We start from the raw sequence: 16,479 nt of genomic DNA on the forward strand, positions 1-16,479 counted from the left end.
CTCTCCTCTAGAGTTTTCTAAAAATATATTACAATTGAAGCAAAAATAATTAGTTCTGTCTGATCTTGTTCTGAACTTATATAACAAAAATATTTTAGATAATTATATTTTAAATGAGGCATGGTAAAGCTGAATTCCTAATCTTATACTTCAGAATGTGATTTAGTTTTGATAGGGTTATTGTGGATATAATTTGAAATGAATAGGGTAGGTAGGGTCCTACTCCAAGAAGACTGGTATCATAATAACGAAGACAGAGGAAAACAGGGAGAAGACCATGTGACAACAAAAGCATAGCCTATATGTCAAGGAATGACAATGCAGCCAGCAATCTAGGAAAAGGTAAGGAAGGATTAGTCTACCTTAATCTTTTATTTTTGGCTTTCAGAAAATATATGCCTTTTATTTAAGCTATATAATATGTAATATTTTGTTACAGCACCCCTTGCAAACTAAAAGAAGGTAAAAATGTCAATTTAATAAAAAGAACATCTACAAAAGGCATATAGCTAACATTGTGCTTAAAGGTGACAGACAGTATGCTTATCCTCTAAAACTGGGAACAAAGCAAGGATATCTGTTCTTATAATTCCTATTCAATGTTGTCCTGGTAGGTCTTTCTAGTTAAGGCAAAAAGGAAAAAGAAAAGAATTAAAAGCATACATATTAGAGAGGAAAATATCAAACTTTCTATCTGTAATAAATCTCAAAAATACTCTTTGTACTACTGACTTTAGCAAGGTAGCAGAACAGAAACTAAATATAAAACACAATACATTGCTTTGCTATGTAATAGCAATGAATAGTTCATACAATTTAAAAATACAAAACTGGGTTGGGATGAAGCTTGGTGGTAGAATGACTAGCATATGCAATGCCCTTGATTTGATGACTCCTGTTGGCCCCCACAAAAAAAAATGAGCAAGATAAAACAAACAAACATAATGCAACTTATAATTGCTTAAAAATGAAAAGTACACAATGCTGATGAAAGAAAAACTTTTTCTTTTTCTTTTCGGTGGTTGGGCATGAACTCTGGGCCTGGGCACTGTCCCTCAGTTCTTCAGCTCAAGGCTAGCACTCTACCACTTGAGCCAAAGTGCCACTTCTGGTTTTTTTCTGCTTATGTGGTACTGAGGAATCGAACCCAGGCCCTCATGCATGCAAGGCAAGCACTTTTACCACAGTGCCACCTTCCCAGCCCAAGAAAAACTTTTAAATAAATTGAGAGACATATTTCTTGGTGGGTTGGATGACTTAGCATAGTAAGGATGTCAACTTTCTTGAAAGTATGAAGCATATGTAAGTAAGTTATCAAAATCCCAATAGGACTTTCAATATAAACAATATTATTCTAAAATTTATAAAGAGGCTGAGAATGTAGCTCAGTAGTAGAGTGCTTGCCTATCATGTATGAGGCTCTGGATTTGATTCCTTGTATTGGGAAGGAAGGAAGGAAGGAAGAAAGGAAGGAAGGAAGGAAGGGAGGGAGGGAGGGAGGGAGGGAGGGAGGCAGGTAGGCAGGCAGCCAGGCAGCCAGGCAGCCAGGCAGATAGGTAGATATAGGATCTGAACAGTGAGACAGTTTTGAAAAAGAATGGAATCAACTTATATGATTTGAAGGCTTGTATAACTATAGTAATCTAAACCGTGTAGTATTAGAAGAGGGACAGGTATGTTGATCTATGGATGAATAGATAGAACAGAAATAGGATCATCCAAGTATACCCAAATATTTTTTCACAAAGGTACCAGAGTAATTCAATGAAGAAAGGGCAGTGTTTCAATCAGTAGTCTTGTAGCAGTTAGAATCCATAGGTAAAAAGAGCACCTCAACTCAGACCTTATATAAAATTATTTCAAAATAAATCATGGACTTAAATGTAAACTATAAAAATCCATAATCTGCTGGGCGCAAGTGGCTCACGCCTATAATCCTAGCTACTGAGGAGGCTGAGATTTGAGGATCGTAGTTCAGAGCCAGCTCAGACAAGAAAGTCCGTGAGACTCTTATCTCCAATTACCCACTAGAAAACCAGAAGTGATGATAGAGCTCTAGCCTTGAGCTGAAGAGCTGAGTGACAGTGCCCAGGCCCTGAGTTCAAGCCCCACAACCAAAAAAAAAAAAATTCATAATCTTTTAGAAAAAAGTATAGGAGGAAAATCTTTGGGATCTATAGCTAAGTATATAGAATTCTTAGATTTGACAGAAAAAGTATGATAAAAAGAGAACTAAAGTTGACTTCATCAAAATTAAAGATGTTTGCTCATTAAAAGTCCCTGCAATGAAGAGGAAAAGCCAAGATACAGATCAGGAGAAAATTATTTGCGAACCATGTATTTTTACAAAGAATTAGAATCTCAAAATTCACTTTAAAAGCAGGAGAAACTGTGCTAATCATGGGCAAAGACATGATCAGGTATTTCACCAAAGAGGTCATACTGATAGCAAATACACATAGGAAGATATATTCAACATCATTAGTTATTAGGGAAATGCAAATTGATCGTACATATCATTAGTACAAACAATAGAATGGCTGAAATAAAGAATAGTGACAACACTAAATGCTGCTAAGGATGCTGGGAAACTGGAGCATTCAAACATTGCTGGTGTGAATATAATGGTAGAGACATACTGGAAAATAGTTCAACACTTTGAGAAAAACTAAAAATATGATTGCCATACTACCTAATTCCACTCTGAGCCTTTACTACAGTGATGAGAAAAGACATAGTCACATAAAAATCTGCTTGCAGATATTTATACCAGCTTTACAACAGCCCCAAACTGGAAATAATCTAGATGTTACTCAACAGCCACAGAAAGGAATACTCTGTTGATACATCCAGCAACTTGGATTAATCTTCAGAGAATAACACTGAATTGAAAAAACAATCTCAGAGGCTATATGCTATATGTTTACATTTATATAACATACATTCTTGAAACAACCAAACTATAAAAAAGGAAGCCAGAGATTAAGAAAGATGATGGAGGTAGGGTGGGGTAGGAAAGAACTAGATGTGATTATAAGTGGGCAACAAAGGGATCCTTGTGGTGACAGAAATGTTTTGTATCATAACTACATCAATGTCAAAATCTAGTTGTCATTTTGTACTATGATTGTGTAAGGTATCACCATTGGAAGAAATTGGTAAAAGATGCAGAGAATCTCTATTGTTTCTTGCAGATGCATACATTTCTATAATTAACTCAAAATATTTTTAAAAAGAAAAGGAACAAATCGTTATTTATGAAGTATTTGCTATATAGCCAGCGTCTATTTAAGGCATTCTCATAAATCTTCATGAAATCTTACTATACTTAGGCTTATTTCCCAGATGACTTTGCATTAAAACATTACTTTTACTTGTGCCATCAACAGCTTTTATTGAAGTGTTATCAAAAAGGCTTTTCTAGTAAATTTGAGAAAGATATACTATTTTTTTTTTTTTTTTTGTCCTGGGACTTGAACTCAGGCCCTGGGTGCTGTCCCTGAGCCCTTTTTGGCCTTTGCTAGTATTCTACCACTTTTAGCCACAGTGCCACCTTCTGGTTTTCTGGTAGTTAGAGGTAAGAGTGTCACAGACTTTCCAGCCCCGGCTTTGACCCACGATCCTTAGCTCTCAGCTTCCTGAGTAGCCAGGATTATAGGCATCAGCCATCTGGTACCTGGCAAATACTTTATTATAGGATTTTTTTTTTTTTTTTGCCATTCCTGGGGCTTGAACTCAGTGCCTAGATGCTGTCCCTAAGCCTCTTTGTGCTCAAGGCTAGTGTTCTACCACTTGAGCCACAGTGCCACTTCTGGATTTTTCTGATTAGTTTATTGTGATAAATTACTAGTAGCTAGGATTACAGGCATGAGCCACTGGTGCCTGGTTTATATAGGAATTTTCAAGGTCTTTATATCCTAACCAACATTATATACATCCAAAAATATGTCAAAATAAAAATGTAAGCTTTCTTCAAATTCTTTGATTTTTGGAATTCTCATTTTCATAAAATGACCATTAACAACTTGCTAGAAGAAATAGTAATTCTTATATCATAATAAATGTTGGGCTATAATGTTCTATCAACATCTCTTCTGGACATAGAGATGTTGTTAATTATGTTTTACTCAATTTCTCTCATAGATTTGTTATAAACTTCAGTATACTTTAGTCAGAGTATTGCTGATCCAAACTACTTACCATGTAACAATATAAATAGATCGAAGTACTAAAGTAAAGACCAACATTCCATACATGACCTGGATAGGAAAAGGAAATGAAGTCAGCGCAATCATTTCTTTGGCAAAGAAAGCACTTTTTGCCGTCAAAAGTCAATTAAACGTAAACAATGACTATCTTTCATTATATTTTTAAAAACATAATTTTTTAAATGTGCAATTACATAATAGTTGTGTTAACCTCTAAGGAAAAAATTAGTGTAATAGATACTTAGGAACTGTTTAGGCTAAAAAGCACTGACTCCTTACCATAAATTAAGTGGAAGCACCATATAAAAGTTGGCATCCCTAGCTAAGATCTGGAACCAACCCAGATGCCCCTCAGTAGATGAATGGATCAAGAAAATGTGGTATATATATACACAATGGAATTCTATGCCTCCATCAGAAAGAATGACATTGCCCCATTTGTTAGGAAATGGAAAAACTTGGAAAAAATTATATTAAGTGAAGTAAGCCAGGCCCAAAGAAACATAGGTCCCATGGTTTCCCTTATTTGCAATATCTAGTATATGTATGAGTCAAGCGGAAAAGGTCAGATAATGTGATGTCAGGAAAATGAACCCTTAGATATGTATTTTAAGGTTTTTTTCTTTCATGCATGTGTTTCTAACGCATTTATAAGATTATCTCTTTGTTGCTTTGTATGTCCCTCCCCCACAGTATAACCCCTGCTTTCACTATATTTGATGTCAGTATAACTTGTGGAGGAGATGGGGAAAAACCAGTTGTTTAAGGATACAGGTGGACCTGTTGCAACAATGAGAAGTACAAGTTGTCATGTCCAAAACGAGCTTTACAACGTCGGGGGGGGGGGGGGGGGGAGGGGGGAAGGAGGGGAAGGGGGGAAGGAGAAGGATTGGGATTGGGGGGGAGGGGGGAGGCTGGGAAGGGATGTGAAGGGTAAACCAAAGGAGGAGGCTGCAATGCTTGGTAAGAAATGTACGCATTATCCTGCCCATGTAATTGTAACCCCTCTGTACAGTATGTTCACAAATAAAATAAAATTAAATTAAAAAAAAAAAGTTGGCATCCCTGTCTACATTTTACATGTCTTTGCTCTGTCTTTGCATCTAGCTACCTTGGATTCTAGGAACAATAGGACTGTGACTAGGATTGCTTAATAATAATTTATACTTCTTGCCCCAGGGAAACTGAATTTTTCTCTATTTAAATCTAAAGCTCTTCTCTATACCTGGGAAGATGGGCTGAAATATTTCCTTTGTCACTTCCTATGGAATGTCCTTGTCATACAATAAATCTTTCTTTTCCCTTCCCTGCTATTTTCAGTCTACAGAGTGAAAAATACCTTAAGTATTATAACTTAAATTCAGATTCATTAAATGTTAGCATTTTATCACACATGTGCTACTCATGTGTGCACTATCTCTCTGCTTAAATAGTGCCGATTTCACTTCCTAAAATATAAGAACACTCTATTTTATAACCATAGAATAGACAACATAATCTGGAAGTTAACACTGATAGGATACTAAATGACTTTATTCAAATTTTTCTGTTCTCCTGATAATATTCATTATAGGTAAAGAAAACGTAGGGTCATGAATCATATTCAGTTATTATGTCTCAAGTCCTCTTTATTCCAGAACAGTTCTTGTCTTTTACATGACTTTAAGTGTGTGTGTGGCGCGGGGGATGGGGGGTAGGGGTGGGAGTGGTGTGGAGCTAAGAATCTCACTTAAACAGGCCATCACTCTGGAGGCTCTGAGTTAGATCTCCAGTACCAAACACATAGTTGTGTCACAAGACAAGCAGATACATTATTTAATATCTGAGTTCTTTCCCTTAAAATGTGTACAATAATAAATGATTTATTTGTAGGTCTGCTGGTGAGATTAGAAATCTTTGTGATAGGAAGCATAACACTTAGTAAATAATTTCTCCCTTTGCTTATAGGTTACAACTTTATTTCATTCTGGTTTCACATACTGGAATGTACTTAAAAACACCATTTCCTATAACAAAGTCTCCCGAATTTACTTCTTTCAATGTAACTAATCTCCCAATTCAAAAATTTTATTAAGGGGCTGGGAAGGTGGCTCAGTGGTAGAGCACTTGCCTTGCATGCCTGAGGCCCTGGATTCGATTCCTCAGCACCACATAAGCAAAAAGAAAAAAGCCGGAAGTGGCGCTGTGGCTCAAGTGGTAGAGTACTAGCTTTGAGCTGAAGAGCTGAGGGATAGAGCCCAGGCCCAGAGTTCAGGCCCCATGACCGGACCCCCCAAAAAGTTTTTAAAAAATTTTATTAAAATATATTAAGGGAGATACATTCAAGGAATCTGCAGTCTGTCTTTTATAGATCATAACACGATAAAAAGACTTTGTGTGTGCATGTTTTATGTGTGTGTGTAGTGCTGCCTAGCTCTTTCTGCTTATAAAGAGCAATGTTGTACAGGGTGTGATGAATCCCAACATACTGGACCTTGGCACTGGTGTCCAAAGTATACTCCCCTGGCATATATATATATAATATATATTATATATCATATATGTATAATATACTATATGATATATAATATACAATTATATGTATAATATATAATTATATGTATATGATATATATGTATATAATATATAATTGGGTATTTGCTAAAATCCATCCAGGTGTAGATAACATATATATAATAGTAGATAACAGTATATATCCAATATATGTAACATTATTTATATTTATACCTAGCTTCTGTAGACCCTTGAATTTGTAATCCCCTTAAAACACTAAATATTCTTAGGACATCTAGCATTTCATACTCAAAAGTTGTACATGCCTATAATTTCCTAGATTAGGAAAACACAAAAGCAGGCATGTACTGTTAAACAATCAAATATGTGATAATTAAATAAAATTACCTGGTGGAAAATAGGCTCCTTGACCTTAAGGTAAACCTGCAAAATGTTGAAAGACATAGTTAGTGAAGTGCATTATGGAGAACAAAGTCCTATTCTAAGTATGCTGCAAAGCTTAAACCTCTTCTGTTTCCCCAATCCTTCCTGGACCTGATCCCAACTATGTCAAACCAGATTAGGTAGGATGGCACAGAGGGCTAGTACCTACTACAAGAGGCTTTATCCAAGTGCTAGCTGCCATGATAAACAAAATATTTCTCATCTGTTGTAGACTACTCTGGCCTGTTTTCTGGCCTCTGTAACATAATCATGGAGGGACAAGGATTTACAGACACTCTTGAAACGTGAATAAGTTATACTAACAGCCCTGAAGCACAGCTATTCTCTAATAGAAAAAACTTAGACTTAAAGACAAGAGACAATTTTCAAACTCTGCCATGTAATTGCTGCAAGTCTTGAGCAAGTCAAAAGATTTACTTTTCTTTATCTGAGTAATAGGAATGAGGAATGAAAAGCTAAAATCCATCCAGGTGTCTAGACATAGTAGATACTCAATGAGGAAAGAGATTTAAAACAAATTTCTTCTAGTGTCCTGTTTCTAAGCTACCCATTTACCTAGAAACACTCTTATCTCACAAATCTTACTTTTAGGCTCTAATGTTATATATGGAAACTCAAGAAAATAGTATATATATAATGAGCTTTAAACCTCCTACTTAACATCTCAACTAGTTGGAATCAGCTTCTGCCTTTATTAATGTACTGCTCATTAATATTAGTCTTATAAATAGAATTTTTATTCAACTAACAATCTTCAGTCCTATCCTTGTCCATTCAGAGGCAATTAATACTGTACTTTCTTTTTCTTGGAATTTTTGTATTCTGTGATATCAAGTTCTGTTCACTTTTCTGTAACTCAGATTGCTTTCTCTCAGTCTTCTTTGCTGGCTCCATTTCTTGCACCTGTCCTTCAATGTCTCCATTCTATAGGGTTATGTATTAAGTCATTTTAATGGTCTATGTTATTTCTGTGCCACTCCCTCTATTCTCACATTTCTAGTATGACCTATACTCTACCAGCGCATAACCTGCATCTTTAGACCAGCCTGCCTTCTGTTATTAATACTGGGCACCTCAAACCTAATATATTCTACTAAGTTAACCTAATTTTTCTACTGTTATGACATCATAAGCCCACTCCTTACCTTTCCTTCAAAAGCTACTCATCTTTCAAGATTCCTATCATAGTTAAGACATCCTGTGAATGGCAACCGCCAGGCCATAAAGTATGAAACCACTTTTTCCTACTTTTGTCTACCTCTAACCTCTTTATCCACAGTCACATGTCCCACATATTTTAATTTATGTCAGCTTATATTTTTCACCTCCTAAGTTGTAGTATTTAGTCTTGAGTCTTATATCTTACAAAAGTATATGAAAAGTTCCTAACTTTAGCCAACACATTTAATCCATGCTTGATAACCAGAATAATCTTTCTAAAACATACCTGATTATGTGCCCCCCAATTTAAAATCAATTAATGAATCCATACTACCTTGAGGCTAAAATTTCAAACCCTTAGCTGGCCACCAGTGGCTCACACCTGTAATTCTAGCTACTTGGAAGGCTGAGATTGGGAGGATTGCAGAACAAGGGTAGCCTGTGTAGAAAGTTTGAAAGTTCCCTTCTCAGTAATACATAGTATGGTGGTGTGTGTCTGTCATACCAACTGTTGGGAAGTGAAAAATAGGACTGTGGTCCAAGTATGTGTTAAAGTAGGAAGTGAAATCCTGTCTCAAAAATAACCAGTTCAGCCAGGTGCCAGTTGCTCACATCTTTAATCCTAGCTTCTCAGGAGGCTGAAGATCACGGTTCAAAGCCAGCCCAGGAAGACAAATATGTTACACTATTATCTTTGAATAACTAGAAAAATGCTGGAACTGGAGGCATAATTTAAGTAGTAGAGTACCAGCTATGAGTAAAAGAAGACAAACAAAAGCACAAAGCTCTGAGTTCAACAACACAAAAAATAAGTAAGTAGGGCTGGGATGTAGCTCAGTGGCAAAGCGCTTGCCTAGCAAGTGCAACGTCCTGGGTTCGATCCCCAGTACCAAAAAAAAAAAAAGAAAAGACAAAAAAAATACAGTTAAAAAATAAGTAAGTAAATAAATAAGTAAATAACCAAGCAGTTAAAAAAGATTCTGGAGCCAGGTGTTGGTGGCTCACACCTGTAATCCTAGCTACCTAGGAGGCTGAGATCTGAGGATCGTGGTTGAAAGCCAGCCCAGGTAGGAAAGTCCATGAGACTCTTAGCCCAATTAATCACCAGAAAACCAGAAGTGGTGCTGTGGCTCAAGTGGTAGAGCACTATCCTTGAGCCAAAGAGCTGAGGGACAGCACCCAGGCCGAGAGTTCAAGACCCATGACAAAAAAAAAAAAGAATTTGGAGGGTGGCTCAGTGGTACAGTGCCTACTTTAGCAAGTATAAGGGCCTGAGTTCAAACAACAATACGGCAAAAAAACTGAACTCTGAAGCCATATACAAGATATACAAGGTGTTTTATAATCTGACATTTGCATAAGTCACCATATGCTTATTCTTTGCTCCCTACTTAACATGTGCTCTACCTAGATAAAATCTCCCCCAATTCCACTGATGGTGATGAGTCAAAGCACTTTGGAGAGTTATCTAACAAACACTAAGTAATTATAATAATTAACTCTGTAGTTTTGAGGTTAATGCTTATGAACACACACACAAATTGCACTCTTGCCTAGGGACCTGACAAATGCCTAATCTAACTCTAGTGACTACTCTCTGAAGCTTTCCATGACCTACTCAACCAGAATCTTTTTGGGGGTGGGAGTGGGGGCAGGGTCTCCTTATGGAGTCCAATATGGCCTCTCAATTCTCTCCCATTAACCTCCCACAGGCTGGGATTACATGCTTGTATCATTCCACTAGGCTCAAGTAGTGTTGTGTGTGCATGTATGTGTGTGCTTGCATGCGCATGTGCACACGCACATGCACACCAGTCCTGGGGTTTGAACTGAGAGTCTGGGCACTGTCAATGCTAAAGGCTAGCACTTTACCACAGGAGCTACAGCTCCACTTCTAGCTTTTTTGGTGGTTTATTAGAGATAAGAGTCTTAGAGACTTTTGTACCCAGGCTGGCTTTGATCCTAGAGTTTAGCTTCCTGGGTAGTTTAGGATTAGAGGTGTTAGCCACTAGTGCTTGGTTTCAAGCAGTATTATGTTTTTTAATTTCTATATGTGTGATGGTCCTGGGGCTTGAACTTATGGTCTCGGTACTATCCCTAAGCTTTTTTGCTCAAGGCTGGTACTCTACCTCTTGAGTCCTCTTATGGCTTTTTGGTGTTTGGAGATAAGTCTCATAATCTTTCCTGCCTAGGCTGGATTTGAACCATGACCATCAGATCTCAGGTATGAGCCACTGGTGCCAGGCTTAAAAATTAATGTTTAAATGGCAGACATAGGTGGGATGTCATCTAGATTCAAGTGGTCTTGAATTTCCTTTATCTCCTCACTATGTAATTAGTTTTAATTTCTATTATTAGAGTTACTATCTTGGGATGTAATTCTTTGCTTATATGCTTAATTTCCTAAACAGAAATAACTCTTCTTGGATAGGAACTATTTCTTGATTATCTTTGTTTCTAGTGTCTAGGATAGAGGTTTCTAGTGTTTGTTGAAATTGATATTTTCTTAATACAAACGTGATTTATTTGAGAAAAAATACTAGGGTAGGATGAGATGACGAGCTATATTTACTAGGAAAAGCTAGCCAATAAAATAGTCATACAAGGGCCAATGGAACACAACCAATCTCTTGTTTTTAGCAAATAGGAGGTAATATGTACATCCATAAGGAAAATTAACTATTTTAACTGCCAATAAATATTTTATTTTCTTTTTTAATTTTTTCTTTTCAATCTCTTCTTTTTAAAAAAAATGTTATTTCAATTACAGAGAGAAATGCTTGAATAGAAAACAAAGGAGCAATATCTAAAAGTGAGATTCCAGTTTTGTATAGAAACATTTCAGTTAGAACTGCTGAAACTAAACATTAAAGTCAAAATGTGCAAAACTTCTTAAGTAGCAAATTCACTTAATCTGTTAAACAAAATATGACTTACTGTGGTTACTATTAAACTGAATAGAACTAAGGTAAAAAGCAGATGGTAATTTACTGAGTTCTTCATCTTGAAACATTCAAACCTTAAAAAAAAAAAGACAGAGAAGCTTTCTTTAGAACAGATAAGAAGGAACTTAACAGAATTCTGCATTACTACTTGCCACAGACTTTGTGATCTGCTGTTATTTAACATTTCTTTCTACCCACTAGCTTCTCTTAGAAACCCTGCCCCACCTACAGGCTCTAAGAGGCTGACAGTAAGGCTGCCTCCTAAAAGTCCAAACCTAGAGAGCCAGAAACTAACTCACTTGAGTAAAAATCTGAAGTCAGATGCTGATATCTGAAGACATTCAACAAGAAAAAAACAAGCCAGGGGCCAGTGGCTCATGCCTGTAATCCTAGCTACTCAGAGGGCTGAGATGGGAGAATCACTTGGAAGCCAGCCTAGGCAGAAAGTTCTTGAGACTCTTATCTCCAATTAACCATCAAAAAGCTGGAAGTGGAGCTGTAGCTTAAGTGATAGATTGCTAGACTTGAGCAAAAAAGCACAGGTTCAGCGCCCGGGCCTTGAGTTCAAACCCCAGAACTGACACAGACACACAAAAAAAGGAAAATAAAAATAAAAAATAAGTGAGGCAAACAAAATATAATGTTAAAAATGTTGATGCTATTTAAAATTGCACCCCAAATAATGAAAAACATAGTTAAATTTAGCAAGGTATATATGCATTGAAAACCAAAAAAAAAAAAAAAAAAAGAGAGAGAAATTAGTGAAAAGCTAAACAAATGGGAGAATTATGCCAAGCTCAGGTTTAGAGGACTTACTATTGTTATCAACTGGTTAGTCTACAGAGTCACTGTAATTATGATAAAAATATTTTTGCAGTATAGAGGCCTGAACTTAGTGCCTACTACTTGAGCCATACCTCTCCCCCTAATCACACTCAACATTCTAGCATACTTTTTTTTGGTAGAAATCGACAAGGTATCTCTAAAATTATGTAAAAATACAAAAGCTTAAAATTTCCAAAGCTATACTGATAAATTGGAAGACTTATTCTGTTTGACTTCAGCATTTACAATAGGAACTATAATAACAAGATAGCATTGGTACTGACATTCTAGAAAGCTATAGAGCAGTCTACAGCGCAACAATCATTTAATGCAAGAAAAAAAATGACCTTTGCAAAACATGGTGTGGAAAAACACAATAGCAGAAGGGGAATACGTGACTCTCAATCTTATGTCATATACAAAATTAACTCAAAATGGATTATGGGCCTAAAGATGAAACATAACATAAATATTAAAAAATAAAGGCATTAAATCTCTGGAAAAATAATATCTTCTTAGCCCTAATTTCTTACACCAAAAATAATTAGTCCTAAAATTTTGTTATAAATTGGATTTCATAAAAAGCCAAACCTTCTGTTTATTATATCTCTAAAGGCCAAGCAATGATGGTGAACATCTGGGATCTAGAGGATCATGGTATGTGGCCAATCTGGGTAGAAAAATTCACTAGACTCCATCTCAAAAAATGGGCAAGGGATGCAGCTTAATTGGTAAACTTCTGTTAAGAAATTGTCTACGCGATAGGGAAACTACTTCAAAACCTGATGACATAATAACACATTCTTTACTCAAGGAAAAGCAGATTACACAATTTAAGCCAAATTAAGATTCTAACTAAGCTGGCTTTAGGGTTTGGAGGTTACAAATTTAAATACAAATTATTTTAACTTCCTGGGAACTAAACTATTAATTGATTTCAATTTGTAATTTTCTACACTACTATGTATCCTGGTAATATAACTGGTTTAATTATATTAATTAGCTACGAGACAAATATGAATTAAAAATATATGAAATAACTAAATTTGAGATTTAAGCACTTACATGCAGTACACGAATATACAGCAGCTGTAAATCATTGGGAGTTCATCCAACAGCTATATATGAAACAAAGAATAACACCAAGTTTCAATATGATAGTGTTCCAACGATATAAATCAAAATAACACATTAGCATACTAAAACACTAGAATGACTAAGGCTGTCATCTCTTGGGGTGGGGGTATAGCTCAGTGGTACAGTATATGTTCAGTAGGCATTGCATTCAGTTACCAGCTCAAAAAAGAAAACAAAAATGGTCCATTATCATTTAATTTCTTTTACTAGTTTTATAGAATCACTAACGTTCTTTTTTACCAGTTTTTTGGCAGTAGTTACTCAGGTTTGCACTAAACACCTCCTGCTTGCTCAGTGGGTACTCTACCATTTCAGTGACACCCTCAAGCCCTTCTCAGCTTTAGTTAATTTTTAGATAGGGTCTCATGACGTTTTTGCCTGTGATTCTGTACTCTTACCTACATGTCCCACATAGTGAGATTGGAGGCATGAGCCAGCATACCGAGCTTGTTTGTTGAATGAGGTTTTGCTAACTTTTTGCTAGGGCTGGCTTGAAACACAATACCTCCTTGCATGGCCTATCATTTCTTTAATATATTTATTATCATCTAACTTACTGAGTATGTATGTATAATGTCTTGTTTTTAAATAAACAGGTTTATCTATCTGTTCTAATGTATATCCTAAGTAGCAGACCTGACTCACTATTCCCACAGGGAGACTTTGTAATCACACTGCTCATATCATTTGCTATCACAAACTATATTATACTTCTAGGAAAGAATAGTGTCTACTACCAGTATTCTTTTGCATTTCCTTCCTTCCTATATACCTTAAATAGATAAAACATTCACTAAACACAAGTTAAAAAATATTAATGACCACAGAAACAATTTTATTAACCCAAGTAGCCTATGTCTCTAAAGTATTTATTATCAGCCCAATAATAATAGTAACTATAGCCTTTATGTACTAAACTGAAGGCTAGAAACGAAGGGAAGTATTATAGATTTGTAAGTGTGTGTGTGTCTGTATGTGCATGAGCACGCGTGCATGTGTGCACAAGAGTGTACTGGTCCTGGGGCTTGAACTCAGGGCTGGCCTGAGCCTGTCTGTGCTCCTATCACTTAAGCCCCAGCACCACTTCAGGCTTTTTCTGTTTATGTGGTACTGAGGAATCAAACCCAGGGCTTCATGCATTCTAGGCAAGCATTCAACCACTAAGCCACATTCCCACATCCTCCCTGAGCTTTTTTTGCTCATGGCTACCATGTGAGACACACCTTCAGTTCTTTTTTTTTTTTAAGTTAATTGGTGGAAAGAGTCTTAAGAGCTTTCCTGCCCAGGCTAGCTTCAAACTCTGATCCTTAGATCTTAGCCACCTTAGTAAGTTAGGATTCTGAGTTAAGAGTCTGAGTTCAAAATCTCAGTACTACCAGAAAAGAGGGAGGGGGTGAAGTTTAGGCATAAGTTACTGGTGCTAGGCTCCATAGCCCATTTCTGCAGACCTTCTAGCAACACCTTGAGAAGGTAGGACATAAAAAGATCCACTTTTTCAGTTATCTCATAGATTATCCATTCAGCCCATGAAAGGAACTGAATTCTTTTATTCCTTGACTAAATTATTAAGCAGGTATGAGGCACACCTAAAAGCATGCTATGTGACAGAGACAAAAACACATATTTTTTATTGCTGTTATAAAGGTGATAGAGGGGTTACAGTTACGTAAGCCAGGTAATGAGACATTTCTTTTTGGACAATGTCACCCCTTCTTTTGCTACAAGAACAGTTCTGGTTCTCATGGTGACTTACAATCTTGCATAGAAGAAAGACACCCTAAACAGTTAATTATACAATTGAGTACTTAATTATAATTATGAAAAATGCTATGAAGGATAAGTATAAGGTACTGTGATCATTAAAAATGGTCTTAATGCTGGACTCCAGTGGCTCACACCTGTAATCCTACCTACTCAAGAAACTGAGATCTGAGGATCAAGTTGGAAGCATCCTGGGAAGGAAAAATCTGTGAGACTCTTATCTCCAATAAGCTCAGAAAATTCCAGAAGTGGCATTGTGGCTCAAGTGGTAGAGCACTAGCCTTGAGCAGAAGCAGCTCAGGGTCAGTGCCCAGGCCCTGAGTTCAAGCCCCAGGACTAGCAAAGAAAGATCTGAGAAAAATTTTATTAACAGAATGACATGAAAATGAGACCTGAGAAATATTTACATGGAATTTAAAAAGAAACTGGAGGGAATGTGAGAAGCTTTAAAGAAGGAACAGCTTATGGAAATATCTTATGACAGGAAGGGAGGTTGAATAACTGAAAAAGAGCCCAGTGTCTTTGAAGTTTAATTACTGAGGGAAAGAAGGAATATAAAACAAGAGGGAAGATAAGAAGCAAACAAAGTATGCAAATGTTTTAGGCAAAAAAGGCATTTTAAATTTTATCTTAAAAGAATGGTGGCTGGGTACAGTGGCTCATGCTTATATTCCTAACTACTCAGTAATGGAGATCAGGAGAACTAAAGTTCAATGCCTGAGCAAAAAGTTCTTAAGACCCTATCTCAACCAATAAAAGATAAGTACAGCTCGTTTTGGACATGACAACTTGTACTTCTTATTGTTGCAACAGGTCCACCTGTATCCTTAAACAACTGGTTTTTCCCCATCTCCTCCACAAGTTATACTGACATCAAATATAGTGAAAGCAGGGGTTATACTGTGGGGGAGGGACATACAAAGCAACAAAGAGATAATCTTATAAATGTGTTAGAAACACATGCATGAAAGAAAAAAAACATTAAAATACACATCTAAGGGTTCATTTTCCTGACATCACATTATCTGACCTTTTCCGCTTGACTCATACATATACTAGATATTACAAATAAGGGAAACCATGGGACCTATGTTTCTTTGGGCCTGGCTTACTTCACTTAATATAATTTTTTCCAAGTTTTTCCATTTCCTAACAAATGGGGCAATGTCATTCTTTCTGATGGAGGCATAGAATTCCATTGTGTATATATACCACATTTTCTTGATCCATTCATCTACTGAGGGGCATCTGGGTTGGTTCCATATCTTAGCTATGGTAAATAATGCTGCAATAAACATAGTTGTGCTGGTAGCTTTAGTGTGGTCTTGTTTGTGATCATTTGGGTAAATGCCCAAAAGTGGGATTGCTGGGTCATAGGGGAGCTCTATGTGAAGTCTTTTGAGGAACCTCCATACTGCTTTCCAAAGTGGTTGAACAAGTTTACATTCCCACCAACAATGAAGTAAGGTTCCTTTCTGTCCACA

At 36.5% G+C, this 16,479-nt stretch overlaps 1 protein-coding gene across 1 annotated transcript in view; it reads right to left on the reverse strand.

Moving 5' to 3' along the window:
* The window catches only part of Acer3 (alkaline ceramidase 3), a 112,784-nt gene that overhangs the window by 20,564 nt on the left and 75,741 nt on the right, over window positions 1-16,479 (reverse strand). The window contains exons 4-7 of the mRNA XM_042689991.1: window positions 13,163-13,215; window positions 11,265-11,346; window positions 7,110-7,145; window positions 4,201-4,259 (exon numbers count right to left, since the gene is read on the reverse strand). Coding sequence (XP_042545925.1) covers window positions 4,201-4,259; window positions 7,110-7,145; window positions 11,265-11,346; window positions 13,163-13,215 — 230 coding nt within the window. The remainder of the gene's footprint in view (window positions 1-4,200; window positions 4,260-7,109; window positions 7,146-11,264; window positions 11,347-13,162; window positions 13,216-16,479) is intronic.

Source organism: Dipodomys spectabilis, unplaced genomic scaffold (assembly GCF_019054845.1).
Source record: "Dipodomys spectabilis isolate Male_0828 unplaced genomic scaffold, ASM1905484v1 ptg000003l, whole genome shotgun sequence".
NCBI classification, from domain to species: domain Eukaryota; kingdom Metazoa; phylum Chordata; class Mammalia; order Rodentia; family Heteromyidae; genus Dipodomys; species Dipodomys spectabilis.